At 42.3% G+C, this 16653-nt stretch overlaps 1 protein-coding gene across 1 annotated transcript in view; it reads right to left on the bottom strand.

Annotated features, from left to right (window-relative positions):
* Positions 1-15174, bottom strand: part of LOC124708999 (myrosinase 1-like) — a 131000-nt gene extending 115826 nt beyond the window's left edge. The window contains exons 1-4 of the mRNA XM_047240632.1: positions 15027-15174; positions 8111-8244; positions 7816-7950; positions 7378-7500 (exon numbers count right to left, since the gene is read on the bottom strand). Coding sequence (XP_047096588.1) covers positions 7378-7500; positions 7816-7950; positions 8111-8244; positions 15027-15174 — 540 coding nt within the window. The remainder of the gene's footprint in view (positions 1-7377; positions 7501-7815; positions 7951-8110; positions 8245-15026) is intronic.
* Between the last annotated feature and the right edge of the window lie 1479 nt (positions 15175-16653).

Genomic DNA, 16653 nt, shown 5'->3' with positions numbered 1-16653 from the left:
AGCCTTACCGTAGATGCAACCACAACGGAGTGGTATCTGTTGAGAGGCCACACAAACGTATGGTTCCTGAAGAGATGCACCAGCCTTTTCAGTAGTTGCAGGGGCAACAGTCTGGATGATTGACTGATCTGGCCTTGTAACACTAACCAAAACGGCCTTGCTGTGCTGGTACTGCGAACGGCTGAAAGCAAGGGAAACTACAGCCGTAATTTTTCCCGAGGGCATGCAGCTTTACTGTATGGTTAAATGATGATGGCGGCCTCTTGGGTAAAATATTCCGGAGGTAAAATAGTCCCCCAATCAGATATCCGGGCAGAGACTACTCAAGAGGACGTCGTTATCAGGAGAAAGAAAACGGGCGTTCTACGGATCGGAGCGTGGAATGTCAGATCCTTTAATAGGGCAGGTAGGTTAGAAAATTAAACTAACCATTCCCCTTTTTAAATTTTAGTTAGATATAGTGGGAATTAGTGAAGTTCGGTGGCAGAAGGAACAAGACTTTTGGTCAGGTGAATACAGGGTTATAAATACAAAATCAAATAGGTGTAATGCAGGAGTAGGTTTAATAATGAATAAAAAAATAGGAATGCGGGTAATATACTACAAACAGCACAGTGAACGCATTATTGTGGCCAAGATAGACACGAAGCCCACGCCTACCACAGTAGTACACGTTTATATGCCAACTAGCTCTGCAGATGACGAAGAAATTGATGAAATGTATGATGAGATAAAAGAAATTATTCAGATAGTGAAGGGAGACGAAAATTTAATAGTCGTGGGTGACTGGAAATCGATAGTAGGAAAAGGAAGAGAAGGAAACGTAGTAGGTGAATATAGATTGGGCGTAAGAAATGAAAGAGGAAGCCGCCTGGTAGAATTCTGCACATGACATAACTTAATCATAGCTAACACTGGTTCAAGAATCATGAAAGAAGGCTGTATAAGTGGAAAAATACTGGAGATACAAGAAGGTATCAGATAGATTATATAACGGTGCGAAAGAGATTTAGGAACCAGATTTTAAATTGTAAGACATTTCCAGGGGCAGATGTGGACTCTGACCACAATCTATTGGTTATGAACTGTAGATTAAAACTGAAGAAACTGCAAAAAGGTGGGAATTTAAGGAGATGGGATCTGGATAAACTGAATAAACCAGAGGTTGTACAGAGTTTCAGGGAGAGCATAAGGGGAAATTTGACAGGAATGGGGGAAAGAAATACAGTAGAAGAAGAATGGGTAGCTCTGAGGGATGAAGTAGTGATGACAGCAGAGGATCAAGTAGGCAAAAATAAGAGGGCTAATAGAAATCCTTGGGTAACAGAAGAAATATTGAATTTAATTGATGAAAGGAGAAAATATAAAAATGCAGTAAATGAAGCAGGCAAAAAGGAATACAAACGTCTCAAAAATGAGATCGACAGGGAGTGAAAAATGGCTAAGCAGAGATGGCTAGAGGACAAATGTGAGGATGTAGAGGCTTATGCTGGCCGCGGTGGCGAAGCGGTTCTAGGCACTTCAGACCGGAACCGCGCGACCGCTACGGTCGCAGGTTCGAATCCTGCCTCGGGCATGGATGTGTGTAATGTCCTTAGGTTGGTTAGGTTTAAGTAGTCCTAAGTTCTAGGGGACTGATGACCTCAGATGTTAAGGCCCAAAGTGCTCAGAGCCGTTTTGTAGAGGCTTATCTCATTAGGGGTAAGATACATAGTGCCTACAGGAAAATTAAAGAGACCTTTGGAGAAAAGAGAACCACTTGTATGAATATCAAGAGCTCAGCTGGAAACCCAGTTCTAAGCAAAGAAGGGAAAGCAGAAAGGTGGAAGGAGTATATAGAGGGCGATATACTTCAGGACAATGTTATGGAAATGGAAGAGGATGTAGATGAAGATGAAATGGGAGATACGATACTGCGTGAAGAGTTTGACAGAGCACTGAAAGACCTAAGTCGAAACAAGGCCCCCCGAGTAGACAACATTCCATTAGAACTACTGACAGCCTTGGGAGAGCCAGATCTGACAAAACTCTACCATCTGGCGGGCAAGATGTATGAGACAGGCGAAATACCCTCAGACTTCAAGAATAATATAATAATTCCAATCCCAAAGAAAGCAGGTGTTGACAGATGTGAAAATTACCGAACTATCAGTTTAATATGTCACGGCGGGAAAATACTAATGCGAATTCTTTACGGACGAATGGAAAAAATTGTTGAAGCCGACCTCGGGGAAGGTCAGTTTGGATTCCGTAGAAATATTGGAACACGTGAGGCAATACTGACCCTACGACTTATCTTAGAAGAAAGATTAAGGAAAGGCAAACCCACTTTTCTAGCATTTGTAGACTTAGAGAAAGCTTTTGACAATGCTGACTGGAATACTCTCTTTCAAATTCTGAAGGTGTCAGGGGTCAAATACAGGGAGCGAAAGGCTATTTACAATTTGTACAGAAACCAGATGGCAGTTATAAGAGTCGAGGGGCATGAAAGGGAATCAGTGGTTGGGAAGTGAGTAAGACAGGGTTGCAGCCTCTCCCCAATGTTATTCAATCTGTATATTGAGCAAGCAGTAAAGGAAACAAAAGAAAAATTCGGAGTAGGTATTGAAATCCATGAAGAAGAAATAAAAACTTTGAGGTTTGCCGATGACATTGTAATCCTGTAGAGACAGCAAAGGACTTGGAAGAGCAGTCGCACGGAATGGACAGTGTCTTGAAAGGAGGATATAAGATGAACATCAACAAAAGCAAAACGAGGATAATGGAATGTAGTCGAATTAAGTTGGGTGATGCTGAGGGAATTAGATTAGGGAATGAGACACTTAAAGTAGTAAAGAAGTTTTGCTATTTGGGGAACAAAATAACTGATGATGGTCGATGTAGAGGGGATATAAAATGTAGACTGGCAATGGCAAGAAAGTGTTTCTGAAGAAGAGAAATTTGTTAACATCGAGTCTAGATTTAAGCGTGAGGAAGTCGTTTCTGAAAGTATTTGTATGGAGTGTAGCATGGACGATAAATTGTTTGGACAAGAAGAGAATAGAAGCTTTTGGAATGTGGTGCTACAGAAGAACGCTTAAGATTATATGGGTAGATCACATATCTAATGAGGAGATACTGAATAGAATTGAGGAGAAGAGGAGTTTGTGACACAACTTGACTAGAAGAAGGGATCGGTTGGTAGGACATGTTCTGAGGCATCAAGGGATCACCAGTTTAGTACTGGAGGGCAGCGTGGAGGGTAAAAATCGTAGAGGAAGACTAAGAGATGAATACACTAAGGAAATTCAGAAGGATGTAGGTTGCAGTAGGTACTGGGAGATGAAGAAGCTTGTACAGGATAGGGTAGCATGGAGAGCTGCATCAAACTAGTCTCTGCCAGTCTCAGGACTGAAGACCACAACAACAACAACAACAACAACATCTCTAATTGTAGTTCTAGTTGTCATTTCTCTAGAATAAACATACATTTACAATTTGAAAAACGTAACTTTGCATTGGACGTGTTACTCGTTTATTTTTGTGGATTGTGCATACCTTTCCATTGTGTGTGCCCCTGGCAGAGGCAGCGTGAGGTGGACGCTTGAGTTTTAGGACGTGCACCAGCTGTTCGCTTCATTTGTTTCAAGCGTCAACTTCGCTTCGCAATTTCTCGGGATGTAATTGACGAAATGCGATGCAACCAACGCCATTATTTTTGTGAATTTTCATGCTATTGATTGCATACGAAGTAATAGAGGGTGTCCATTTAAAAATACACAAGTTTGCGTTGAAAATAGTATTTGTTTGCGTTTTAAAATTTTGCATAGTATTTGGTTTCCTTAGCCCCTGCCGTACATTCATGCTGGTGAAAACCGTTTTTGAATACCTATTATTGTTCCAGAGATGTTTGAGGTGGCAGAGTTAGATGAGACACGCTGTATATTACAGGGTGTTCAAAATGTCAGAGCCGAAACTGTAAGATTTTACAACAAAACCAACAACAAATATATTTCGTTCAGCAACCAGGTGTCGGAAATGTATATTACGTAAGCACTAAACATGCATCAGTACGCCAGCGATAAAGAAGATAAACAAAAAATGCGTTTTCCAAACACCGTTACACGTAAGTTTATTTGAAGTACTTAATACTATGTCGTGATGAAGTTCCCACTGAGCCAGTAAATAGTATGTGGTTATGGTCGCATAGACGTACATAACATGAAGCGCTTCTCATGGAGAGAACAGTGAGACATGCATTTTGTTTACGGCAAGCTGAAGCCGATGATCGAAGTGTTCACTGAATATACTGCCAAGTTTTCCCTGCACAAAGATGTCGAACATTGACTCCAGTCCACTTTCGACTGGAAAAAGCGGACACACTGATGGTACACAATCCCAGTGCAGGGAGACCATGGACGATGCGTACATGTACCTTTGATAACGACATTTTGTTACACTTTAAGAATGGGTCCTAGTGAAGTTCACCATAGTTTAGTATGGAATGTGATGCATGAACAGCTGCCTCATCCTTTCCTTCCACCAGAGTATGGACTCTAGGATCAGATGATTATCCACTTCATCTTGAGTTCGTAAATTGGTTTGTGCAACAGCTAACGAAAACCCTTAGTTTCCTGAAGTTCTTCTATTTGCAAATGAAACTCAGTTTACTCAGGAAGATAAGCAAAATTGTCGTAACTCGCATGTATTGTGGAGAAGAAAACCCATGCACAACAGTTATGTGAGGCCATCAGAGACAATTTGGGGTAAACATGTGGGCCGGTATCGCGGGTGCCTACTTGCTTGGTTCAAAATGGCTCTAAGCACTATGGGACTTAACACCTGAGGTCATCAGTCCCCTAGAACTTAAAACTAGTTGAACCTAAGGACATCACACACATCCATGCCCAAGGCAGGAATCGAACCTGCAACCGTACCGGTCACGCGGTTCCAGACTGAAGTGTCTAGAACCGCTCGGCCACTCCGGCCGGCTACTTGCTTGGGTCATACATGTTGCCTCCTCGACTGAGGTGGCCAATGTGCAGACTGCTGTTGCAAGAGAACCTGCCGACGTTACTTGTAACTCTATGAATCAGCGAGAGGATGTTGTTTCCATCATGATGGGGCCCTTGCGCACGTTGATGAATCAGTACCTGTAGCAGTAGCCCGTGCTTTTGGCAATCGGCGGATCCGCCGGGGAGAAACTGAACACTGGTGTGCAAGGTCCCTGGACCGCTCCCAATTAGACTTTCTTCTCTGGGGCTACATGAAAACCAAAGTGTCTTCTACCCCGGTGGACTGGTTGCAGTTCTTGCAGCAGCCACCTACATACAAACCACGCCACATATTTTCCAACGAGCATGAGACGCCCTGCTACGTCAATACAGGCTCCATACTGAAGTTAATGGTGCTCATTCTGAATGTTTATTGTAAACGACATCAGAACAATAAAGGATTGTAACACACCTCACGCATGCTAAATGACGTCCTGGGTGATTTTTACTTACCCAGTATGCATACAGACTCCTGGTTGCTCAACAACGGATATTTCTCGGTATTCCACCATCATATATGTCAATATGAAGATTGAATTTTTGAAAACTTTTATGTTCTGCAGTATGTGAATGTAGATTGAAACTATGTCTTGTTCCTCAAAGACTCTTATATTTCGTTCATTATAAGAATAAAAATGGCGGGAGACGAGTTGTACTTAATGTTTTCCACAAGATTACAAGGAAAAAATCAGCTTTTGAAGTTGTTTTTTCTTAATTTATGTTACTTGTGGATATGAGATGTGTGGCTGGTAATTGCGAACTCTGTGGATGGCTGGATCGCATCTCACAATGGTCTTTCTTTTTTTTCGTTCAGTTCGAATACTTACATCATTTAAATTTCAAATCCATCAATCATAGCCCTACGTCAAACACAGCCCACGCAGAGAAATTACCCTGTGTTTAAGTTAGGAATTTTTATTACTCTTCTTTTTTAACTATAGTACTATGTTAACTAAGTACAAGAGTATCTTACGTTTTGAGTCTTCTCACCTAAGCAGTGTATTGCCATTATTTCATTCTGTTTGGAAATTAAATGACACTCGAAGCGATATTGTTTCTCTGTTCATCTCTTTTTTACGTTTTTAACTGCAGCTGCCACATCACTGCAGTTTAGTTGGACCAGCTGGTTTTCCAGTGCAGTCCAAATTAAATGCGCCGGTGACACTGTTGCGCCGTATCATCTCTGGGTCAGCCGCGCGGGATTAGCCGAGCGGTCTAGGGCGCTGCAGCCATGGACTGTGCGGCTCGTCCCAGCGGAGGTTCGAGTCCTCCCTCGGGCATGAGTGTGTGTGTTTGTCCTTAGCATAATTTAGGTTAAGTAGTGTGTAAGCTTAGGGACCGATGACCTTAGCATTTAAGTCCCATAAGATTTCACACACATTTGAACATCTCTGGGTCGATGATCGCGTGACGCACAGCTTTAACGACAAATGCGTCCTTGTTATCGCACTTGACTGTACTCGAGACAGTTTGGCTTCCGCTCAACATGAAATGAAATCCAATGAGGCTCCAGAAAGGAGGAAGAGTACATAGTGTAATGTCTACATCAGGTTTATTCTTACGATGAACGCAGATAGTACAGATTTCAACTTACTCAGCTTAATCTATGATTCCTAGACAAAGTTCACACTCTCACTCGTTGCTGCGTTTTATAATTTAATTTGCAAGTTGCACGTGATACATTGTGCTATGTATCTACTTCTGAAAGCAATTCCTTGCTTTATTTGACTAGAATCTAATGCGTTGCTTAAGCGGTTGTGGCCATTTTAGTGAAGATCTCGTACAACAGGGACTGGGATCCGATAGTTTTTAATATCTTGTCTATCTTCTTTCTTACGAAGCAGAACAATTGCAGCATTGTTCAAGTTTTTGGAAATTACCTTCTTCCGCAGACATTTTGTAAATCGTTTTTTAAGTTTCTATTGCATTATCTTTCCTCGAGTTTTAATCATTTCTACTGAAACTCCGTTACTTCCAGACGCCATTTCGTTCTTATTTCTAACAGCTTTCTACATCTCGTCTGATATTACTACCGGAAAAAGGGATTAATCATATACACAGCAGTTGGTAATGAAATTAACGAAGCACTTCGATGTGTATGTGAGTATCGCTGTTGAAGCAATGTAGAAAGTAAAGAGTAATTTTATTTCTTTTTTCATGAAATACGACTTTTCTCCCGAAACTTCAATCTAAAATCAGGGTTCGTTTTTCTGGATTATCCCCTATTGTACTGGTACCACAGTATTAAGTGTGACAGGATTGCCCTATTTACAGACATTACTTGTTGGTGGGACTTACACACTATGGAGAATACATGTGGGAATGTAATAAATTTTGAACTCACTCGGTCACCGAAGTTGTCGAATAGTATTCGCGCGTACTCGACGAAATAGTCTGCCAATATGGGATTAGTCCAGCCACCGATGTATTGCAAAGCTAGCGGTAGATCCCAATGGTACATGGTCACCTAGAATCAAAGAAGAACACCGAAAATAATTCGTTTCTGCTCATACGTCTACTGATTTAATAAAAGTCCACATAGTCTGCATCTAATCAGAAACAGTTTTTCCAAATTATTGAAAATTTGTTCACAACCAACAAAAGTTGCAACCATCGAGTACTCTCAACATAGAAATGAATTCAAGGTGCACAATTAAAAAGGTCCATTGCTTTTTTAATAAAATGTACTTACACGGTGTCTGAGAGACACGTAAAATTTTGTTCAAGTTGATGAAGTTGAAGACTTGATTAAATTCCCAGGCACAAACGGTTAGTAACTTACCAAAGGTTCAATGCCATTTTCCAGCAGGAGATTGATGAGCTTGTTGTAATAATCTATTCCAGGAGCATTGATCTGTGATATATCTCCCGTTGGGAGTATTCTAGGCCAGGAAATTGAAAATCTGTAGACGTTGGCCTGCAAAACAAATTCGGTTTTTTCTGTTATAAAAAATGGTAACTGAACTATTTATCTTAACTATTTTTATTTTGATGTAATGTTCATGCATGTCATCAAATTGTTCATTTTCCCGTTGTGCATAGCAATGCTGGCACAGACATAAGCGAAATAAACTCACATTAAGTTCTTTGAGCAGCCGAACATCTTCCTCGTATTTATGGTAAGAGTCGCATGCGATGTCTCCGTTTGCACCATCAGGGTCCGATTCTGGATAATTATGAAGGTAGTAATCCCAAATGCTTTCACCTTTACCTGATGGGGAACATATACAGGACATCGTTACTCTTGTGTGGGAAAGTGCATTGTCATGTATTTACACAAAACCGTTTTTTTTTTCTTTCTAACAATAAACGATACAGATAAAAGTAACAGATTTCTTTATGTTACGTTATTGCATGGCATACAAAAACATGCATTTCACAATACAAGACCACAGTAATAAGAGATGGAAAGACACTTCATTCTCCTCTCAAAACCTAATAGGCGTACTAAAACTCTCAACTTATAAAAGGAATCGACTCTTATTGTGGCTGAACGTTTGTTGAACGGGTGCGGTGTATGTCTTTCATGCTGGGCAATTATTTGTTGCCTGCATCATTCACCATTCATTCATCACCTAACCTCATCGCCCAAAGCTTGCACATATTTAATATGGGTTCAATCGTTTATGGAGTGGAAATAAAAACATTCTATCCGATTTATTGCGCGACAGTAATATCTGGGTAACGAAGAGTTTTGATCCTCGGAAACTGCGATGATAAGTCTTATACTTTCAAGATCAATCTGCAGTGGTTTACGTAATCTAAGGTTTAAATTTTGTTTTTTACGTTACCTGCCAGCCTTCTTTTGTGTGATGGTGTTGCTGGGTCTTCACCTCAGCATTTTTTTCGTATCGTGCAACCTCGATAATCTGTACGTATCAATCTTTGCCTTCCTCTTCAATTTTTACCTAATGTTGTTCGCCTGAAATAGACGCTCATGGATGCCTAAGCATGTATTCTGCGAACCTTTCTCTTCTTCTTGTAAGAGTTATACATAAGGTACCTTCCTCTCTTTCTCTACCTAGCCTCTTCTTTCCATTCTCTATCTCTCCTCTAAAAGTTTCACATGCTTTTGCAATGTGGTCTTTAAGGAGGTTTCAGTTTCTTTTAGTTACCTACTTTCTGTGACAGACATTTTAGTTCTTACGAATCGTTTTCCTCAGTACTCATTCACAAGTGGACTATATAGAGCCACTTGACCCTGTCAATGTTAAAATCGTTTCATTTCTCATAGTGTACACTTTTCAGTCCTGTCAGGAAGGTCGCAGTTCGTAGTAATAGACGGCAAATCATCGAGTAAAACTGAAGAGATATCAGGTGTTCCCCAGGGAAGCGTCCTGGGACCTCTGCTGTTCCTGATCTATATAAATGACCTAGGTGACTGAGCAATTCTCTTAGGTTGTTCGCAGATGATGCTGTAATTTACCGTCTAGTAAGTTCATTCGAAGACCAGTATCAGTTGCAAAGCGATTTAGAAAAGATTGCTATATGGTGTCGCAGGTGGCAGTTGACGCTAAAGAACGAAAAGTGTGAGGTGATCCACATGAGTTCCAAAAGAAATCCGTTGGAATTCGATTACTCGATAAATAGTACAATTCTCAAGGCTGTCAATTCAACTAAGTACCTGGGTGTTAAAATCACGAACAACTTCAGTTGGAAAGATCACATAGATAATATTGTGGGGAAGGCAACCCAAAGGTTGCGTTTCATTAGCAGGACACTTAGAAGATGCAACAAGTCCACTAAAGAGACAGCTTACACTAAACTCGTTCGTTCTCTGTTAGAATATTGCTGCGCGGTGTGGGATCCTTAACAGGTGGGATTGACGGAGGACATCGAAAGGGTGCAAAAAAGGGCAGTTCGTTTTGTCTTATCACGTAATAGGGGAGAGTGTGTGGCAGATATGATACGAGAGTTGGGATGGAAGTCATTAAAGCAAAGACGTTTTTCGTCGCGGGGAGAGCTATTTACGAAATTTCAGTCACCAACTTTCTCTTCCGAATGCGAAAATATTTTGTTGAGCCCAACCTACATAGGTAGGAATGATCATCAAAATAAAATAAGAGAAATCAGAGCTCGAACAGAAAGGTTTAGGTGTTCGTTTTTCCCGCGCGCTGTTCGGGAGTGGAGTGGTAGAGATATAGTATGATTGTGGTTCGATGAACTCTCTGCCAAGCACTTAAATGTGAATTGCAGAGTAGTCATGTAGATGTAGATGTATTTAAGTGGTTGTTATTCTCATATATGACAGACATGGTTTTTTTCATTGTTTATTTCTTTACGTTCGTGAATATTCTGTTGACCTGAGTATTCGTTGACAGAAGAATTTAGGACTGTACATATCTGGGGTTTTTTGTTGTAAGAAAATGATTTCTTTTCTGCTTCATGAAAGAACTGATTAACCTGACATGTCATCTTATCCTCATATCTCTGAGCAGTGCTTTCTTGAAAAGCATTCCAGTAAGGATTTGTTGCTGTTCGCAACTGACATTGCCATTCAAGTTAACTCCTATTGTAAACTTTCGAGTTAGAGCAGCTAATTGCTCAAAAAGAACCACTGATAAAATTGTTATACATAAAGTCTACTGAACAAAATTATAGCACAGACCTAATAGTCAATGCTTTGACATGTCAGGATACAATTCAATAAGTAGTCAGTGAACCAAAAACTGATTATTTTAAAAAATAGCTCCAAGACATGAACTAGAACGGTGTATACAGTGCTCAAGGCATTAATAGAAAATACATCATATTTATTAATAAATTCCTCACCTTATCTGAAGACTGTTTTCCCCAAGAAGTGACTCGGATTAGACCAGGTAACAGAAGGAGTAAACATAACACTTCACCATATGGTTGAGGTGTTGTTAAAGAAGTCAGAAAACATCAATAAGCTTTCAGATGATATCGTTCTTCAGAGTTGACTAGTACAGAGTACTCGTATATACATATAGACACAGATGCAATTGTACGACTATAATGTCCTAGCCCACTTGCAACGGCATTGTAGCCCGACTGGGGTGAAGAGTCGGATCGGTAAAAAAGAACGTGCGGAGGGGAAAGGAAAGCTGATGACATGGTAGCATGGCAGCAAGCACATGAGACAGGAACGTGGCACGCTTTGATGCGCAGTTGTGATGTGTGATGGAGCGATTAAGGATAGCAATGGACGATTTTGAAGTAAGACGAGGATCTACGGCCAAGAATGTATTTCGTTTGCACTGAAGAGCCAAAGAATCTGGTACACCTGCCTAATATCGTGAAGGGCCCCCGCGAGCACGTAGAAGTGCCGCAATACGACGTGGCATGGATTCGACTAATGTCTGAAGTAATGCTGGAGGGAACCGACACAATGAATCCCGCAGGCAAGTCCATAAATCCGTAAGAGTACGACGGGGTGGAGATCTCTTCTGAACAGCACTTTGCAAGGCATCCCAGGCATACTCAATAATGTTTATGTCTTGGGGAGTTTGGTGGCCAGCAGAAGTGTTTAAACTCAGAAGAGTGTTCCTGGAGCCACTCTGTAGCAATTCTGGACGTGTGGGGAGTCGCATTGTCCTGTTTGAATTGTCCAAGTTCGTCGGAATGCCCATATCTGAATGGATATAGGTAATCAGATAGGATGCTTACGTACATGTCACCTGTCAGAGTCATATCTAGACGTATCAGGGATCTCATACAATTCCAACTCCATGCGCCCCACATCATCACAAAGCCTTCTTCCGGCCGCAGCGATGTCTATGAATTCATGAGGTTGTCTCCATACCTGTACACGTCCATCCATCCGATACAATTTGAAACGAGACTCATCCGACCAAGCAATATGTTTACAGTCATCAACAATGTCCAATGTCGGTGTTGACAGGCCCAGGTGAGGCGTAAAGCTTCGTGTTGTGCAGTCATCAAGGGTACGCAAGTGGGCCTTCGGCTCCGAAAGCCCACGTCGATGATGTTTCGTTGAATGGTTCGCACGCTGACACTTGTTGATGGCCCAGCACTGAAATCTGCAGCAATTTGCGGAAGGGTTGCACTTCTGTCACGCTGAACGATTCTCCTCAGTCGTCGTTGGTCCCGTTCTTGCAGGATCTTTTTCCGGTCGCAGCGATGTTGGAGATTCGATGTTTTACCGGAGTCCTGACATTCACGGTACACTCGTGAAATGGTCGTACGGGAAAATCCCCACTTCATCTCTACCTCGGAGATGTTGTGCCCTTCGCACGTTCAAACTCACTTAAATCTTGATAATCTGCCATTGTAGCAAAAGTAACCGATCCAACAACTGCGCCAGACACTTGCTGTCTTTTATAGGCGTTGCCTGTTTACATCTCTCTGTATTTGAATATGCATGCCTATACCAGTTCTTTGGCGCTTTAGTGTGTTTTATGAACGCCGCAAATGTATTATTAGAGTTTGTAGTATTTTTGCTACAGATCCTGAATACTGACAACTAGCATTGTCTTTCAAAACACGTTCTTCAGTTATGAAAAGTGTTAGTTAACTGTTTGAATGCTACTAATTATTACTGATACAGAAAAGTACTTACTGGTCAGTGAAGCCAACATTATACGCTGCGTAATACGAGCGCTGTCAGAAAGTAACATAAGTTTTGAAACCAAAAACTAACAATATGGAAAAACCAAAAGTCTTTAAAGGTTCACTCTTGAGCTATTTTTCTACATAATCGTCATGCAAAGAGGCACTTATCATACCATGGCACAAGTTTTCAGTGCCATCTCTGTAGAAATCTGCCGCCTACGATTGCAACCACATGTTTATGCCGGTGTGCTGTTCGGCATCGGTATGAAAGTGCTGTATAGCGAGCCATGTCTTCATTCGCTCGGAACCAAATCCGGGCTGTATGGCAGATGATCTAACAACACCCATCGAAAACCCGCAGGAGGTATCGGGTATGATCAGCCGTGTGTGGAGGTGCGTTGGCGTGAAAAAATAAAACTTTCGCGCTAAGTTTTCCCTAACGCTTGTGTTGTATCGTCCGCCTTAACTGTGGCAGTGTTTGAGAATAGCCCTCTGAGTTAACTGTTGTGCCTCGTTGAATGAAAACAAAGAGAATCCCTCCATTAGACTCACACAATGCAATAACCTTGATCTTTCTTGCTGACAGCGTTTGCAAACACTTCCTTGGTTTCTTGGGAGAATTTGCGTGTCCCCATCCCATGATTGCCTTCTTGTTTCACAATGGACGTGCCTCATGCAAGTCTCACCCCAGTTACAATACAAAAAAATGGCTCAAATGGCTCTGAGCACTATGGGACGTAACTGCTGAGGTCATCAGTCCCCTAGAACTTAGAACTACTTAAACCTAACTAACCTAAGGAAAACACACACATCCATGCCCGAGGCAGGATTCGAACCTGCGGCAGGAGCGGTCGCATGGTTCCAGACTGTAGCGCCTAGAACCGCTCGGCCACTCCGGCCGGCAGTTACAATACAATCGATAACCTTGTTACCATTTTTCTCGAAGTCTTCGAAGAAGGTCAGTGCTGCAGCCAGCCTCTGTTTATTGTGGTCTTCTGTTAGGATTTTCGGAAACCAACTAGCACAAAATTTGTGGTAATCTAACTTCTCCGCCACAATTTCATGCACCAAAGTACGTAAAATTTGAGGAAAATGTTGCGAAAGTCCCGTAATCATGAAACGACGATTTCCACAAATTTTGTCGTTGACTTTCGTCACCAATTCGCCAGTCACAAGGTTAGGCCCACTACCTCGGTCCTCATCATGAACATTGGTATGGTGATTTCTAAAATCAATCCACCATTGCCTTACCCAACTTTCTCTCATTAATCCTTTTCCGTATACAACACAAAGGCCGCGATAAATTTCAGTTGATTTGCACTTTTTAGCCAACAAAAACCTAATCACAGAACGCACTTCACAAGCAGCGGGATTTTCTACTGTAGCGTAGATTTTAACACGTCACAGAAAGCAAAGTAGCACAGGCACAGGCCAGTGCCCCCCCCCCCCCCCCCCCTTGGGCGGGACCACCATCATTGCCACCCGCGCCGCCCCCGCCAGTCAGTCCGCACGCTATTCATTCGTTTCTGTCGTCAGTCGACTCGACTTATCGAGTCATCGTATTTTATACGTTTCTGTCTGGCACATAGATAGCTAACACATAACTACGGGAAAAGTCGCGGCCATTATAGTGATCTTGATACGGCATTTGTTCGAGAAAAGTCGCGAATGTTCTACTGTTTTCTTGTACAGAGAACCTTGGATACGTAGCGTTATAAATACGGACTATTCGCCGAATAGGAAGCTAGTTTATAGTCTGAAGGGAAAATATGACGGTAGAAGTAAAGGTAGCTCAATATATCCTTAGCTACCCCTCCTTGAGGTTTCTCTGTATCCGCCACTGCACAAACCACGCACTACCACCGCTGGATGAGTGTACGAACGCTATGGCGCCAAGACGGCGGCTTTAGCCCCGGCGACCGCCGGGATACACCGAAACGTTTGCTTCTTTCTGAAAACCCCTCGTAGAAACAGCATCCTCCCACTGCTGCTCATAAGCGGTGGTTTTGAGCGACACACATTCGTCTCAAAGGGCAAGGATGGTTATTTACTCAATAATGTGTGCATGTGTGTTTCTTTGGAAAAATTCAGACTCGTTCGGTATAGCGCACGGCGAGCGAAATTGCACGTTGTTTAGCACACAGGACTCGTATCTCCCATTTGGCCATCAATATTTGGGTTTTACACGATTTCCCAAAATCGATTAATATGAATAACGTGATGTTCTTCCCTAAAACCACGACCAATGTGCTTCCCCAGTCTTGTTTAGTCTAAGCTTGTGCCCTCTCCCTAATGACTTTGTTGATGACACATTCTTAACCCCCCTTTTAGTCCTCCTCCCTTAGAAAGAAAATGCGTCGCTGTATACTCTTACATCATAAACCAAAGACTAAACGTCTATCGTGTTGGAAGTGGGACTGCATCTGATTTCTTGTAAGTCCTGTGGCTGTGACTCACCGTCCTCGTTCCAAGCGCCTTCCACTTGGTATGCCGAGGTCGCGGCCCCAAGCAGAAATCCATCTGGGAACTCTGACGCCGACTGACCGGCTATCGACGTCCCCAGCAGAACAACCAGTGTAACCACATAGACCTTTCGCCCTTCCATCTTCTGCCACACAGCTTGACACTTATTTTTGCAACAGAGGGGCCGAACTATTTATTCGTTGATAAGTCAAGCAAGCTTATCTAATCAGTTTCGATACCGACAAGTGTTCAGTTTTTCATTTAATCACACACAGTCGTGTCGTTATACAATGGCTGTTTCCTTTCTCAAGCTCAGATATGGCTATAAATCAAAACTAATTTATCAGAAAGAGTTAACGATGTATAACTGGATATTTATCGGTTACAGCCTTGGGAACTCATTACATGTCATCTTCTGATATGGATTCGTGAGTTGCAAAATAACCTGTCACATTTCGTTCGGCGGCATTGGTGCTTTTTGAGAAGAAAAGGTCACATGCCACTGCCAGGTTTCAGCCTTTCCATTACCTCGCAACACCAGCATCATCAATATAAACGATACTGTACCAAGTACTCATCACACAAAAGACAGTGAGATTAGCGCAGGCTCCGAATCCACCCTTCTGCTTTGACCCATGACCTTATATTTGGAATAAAGAGCGCAAATGGATTCGAATATTTCATTTCATTTCACTTGATCTACGCTATTTCACTGACGACAGAAAATCGCAGCATTAAAAAATAAATAACGTAGAGTAATGAAATTTCGGGAATACATTTGTCTAGGTAAAATACTTAGGTAATTAACATTGCGAGATCACAGGTTAATGTAAACATTGCAAATGTGAAATGCTGGTACATTAATAGCCGGTGTAACTCCCAGAACGTTGAATAAAAGGATGCAAACGTGCATACAGTGTGTTGTACAGGTGCTGTATGTCAGTTTGTGGGGTGGAGTTCCATGCCCATTGCACTTCGTCGGTCAATACAGGGACGATTTATGCTGGTTGTGGACGATGCTGGACTTGTTTTCCGATGATGTCCCATGTGTGCTCGATTGGAGAAAGATCTGGTGATCGAGTAGGCCAAGGCAACATGTCGACACCCTGTAGAACATATTGTGTTACAACAGCGGTATATGGGAGAGCGTTGTCCTGTTGGGAAACACCCCCTGGAATGCTGTTCATGCATGGCAGCACAACAGGTCGAATCGCCAGATTTACGTACAAATTTGCAGTCAGGGTGCGTGGGATAACCACGAAAGTGTTCCTGTTGTCAAACGAAATCGCACCCCAATTGATAACTCCAGGTGTAGGTTCAGTGTGCCTAACGCACAGACAGGTTGATGGCAGGTCCTCAACAGGCTTCCTTCTTTTTAATCAACACACGGTCATCACTGGTACTGGGGCAGAACCAGCTTTCATCAGGAGACACAATAGACCTCCACCCTGCCCTCCAGTGAGCTCTCGCTTGTGTTACAACAGCAGTATGTGGACTTTGGTGGTCAGTGGAATCCACGCTACGAGGCGGCTGGCTCGGAGCTTTCCTTGAAGTAACCGACTTGTAACAGTTCGTTGTGTCACTGTGGGGTCAACTGCTGCTCAGATTGCTGCTGCAGCTG

The sequence above is a fragment of the Schistocerca piceifrons genome, chromosome 7, assembly GCF_021461385.2.
Source record: "Schistocerca piceifrons isolate TAMUIC-IGC-003096 chromosome 7, iqSchPice1.1, whole genome shotgun sequence".
Taxonomy (NCBI): domain Eukaryota; kingdom Metazoa; phylum Arthropoda; class Insecta; order Orthoptera; family Acrididae; genus Schistocerca; species Schistocerca piceifrons.
This window is presented reverse-complemented; position numbering and strand designations above follow the sequence as displayed.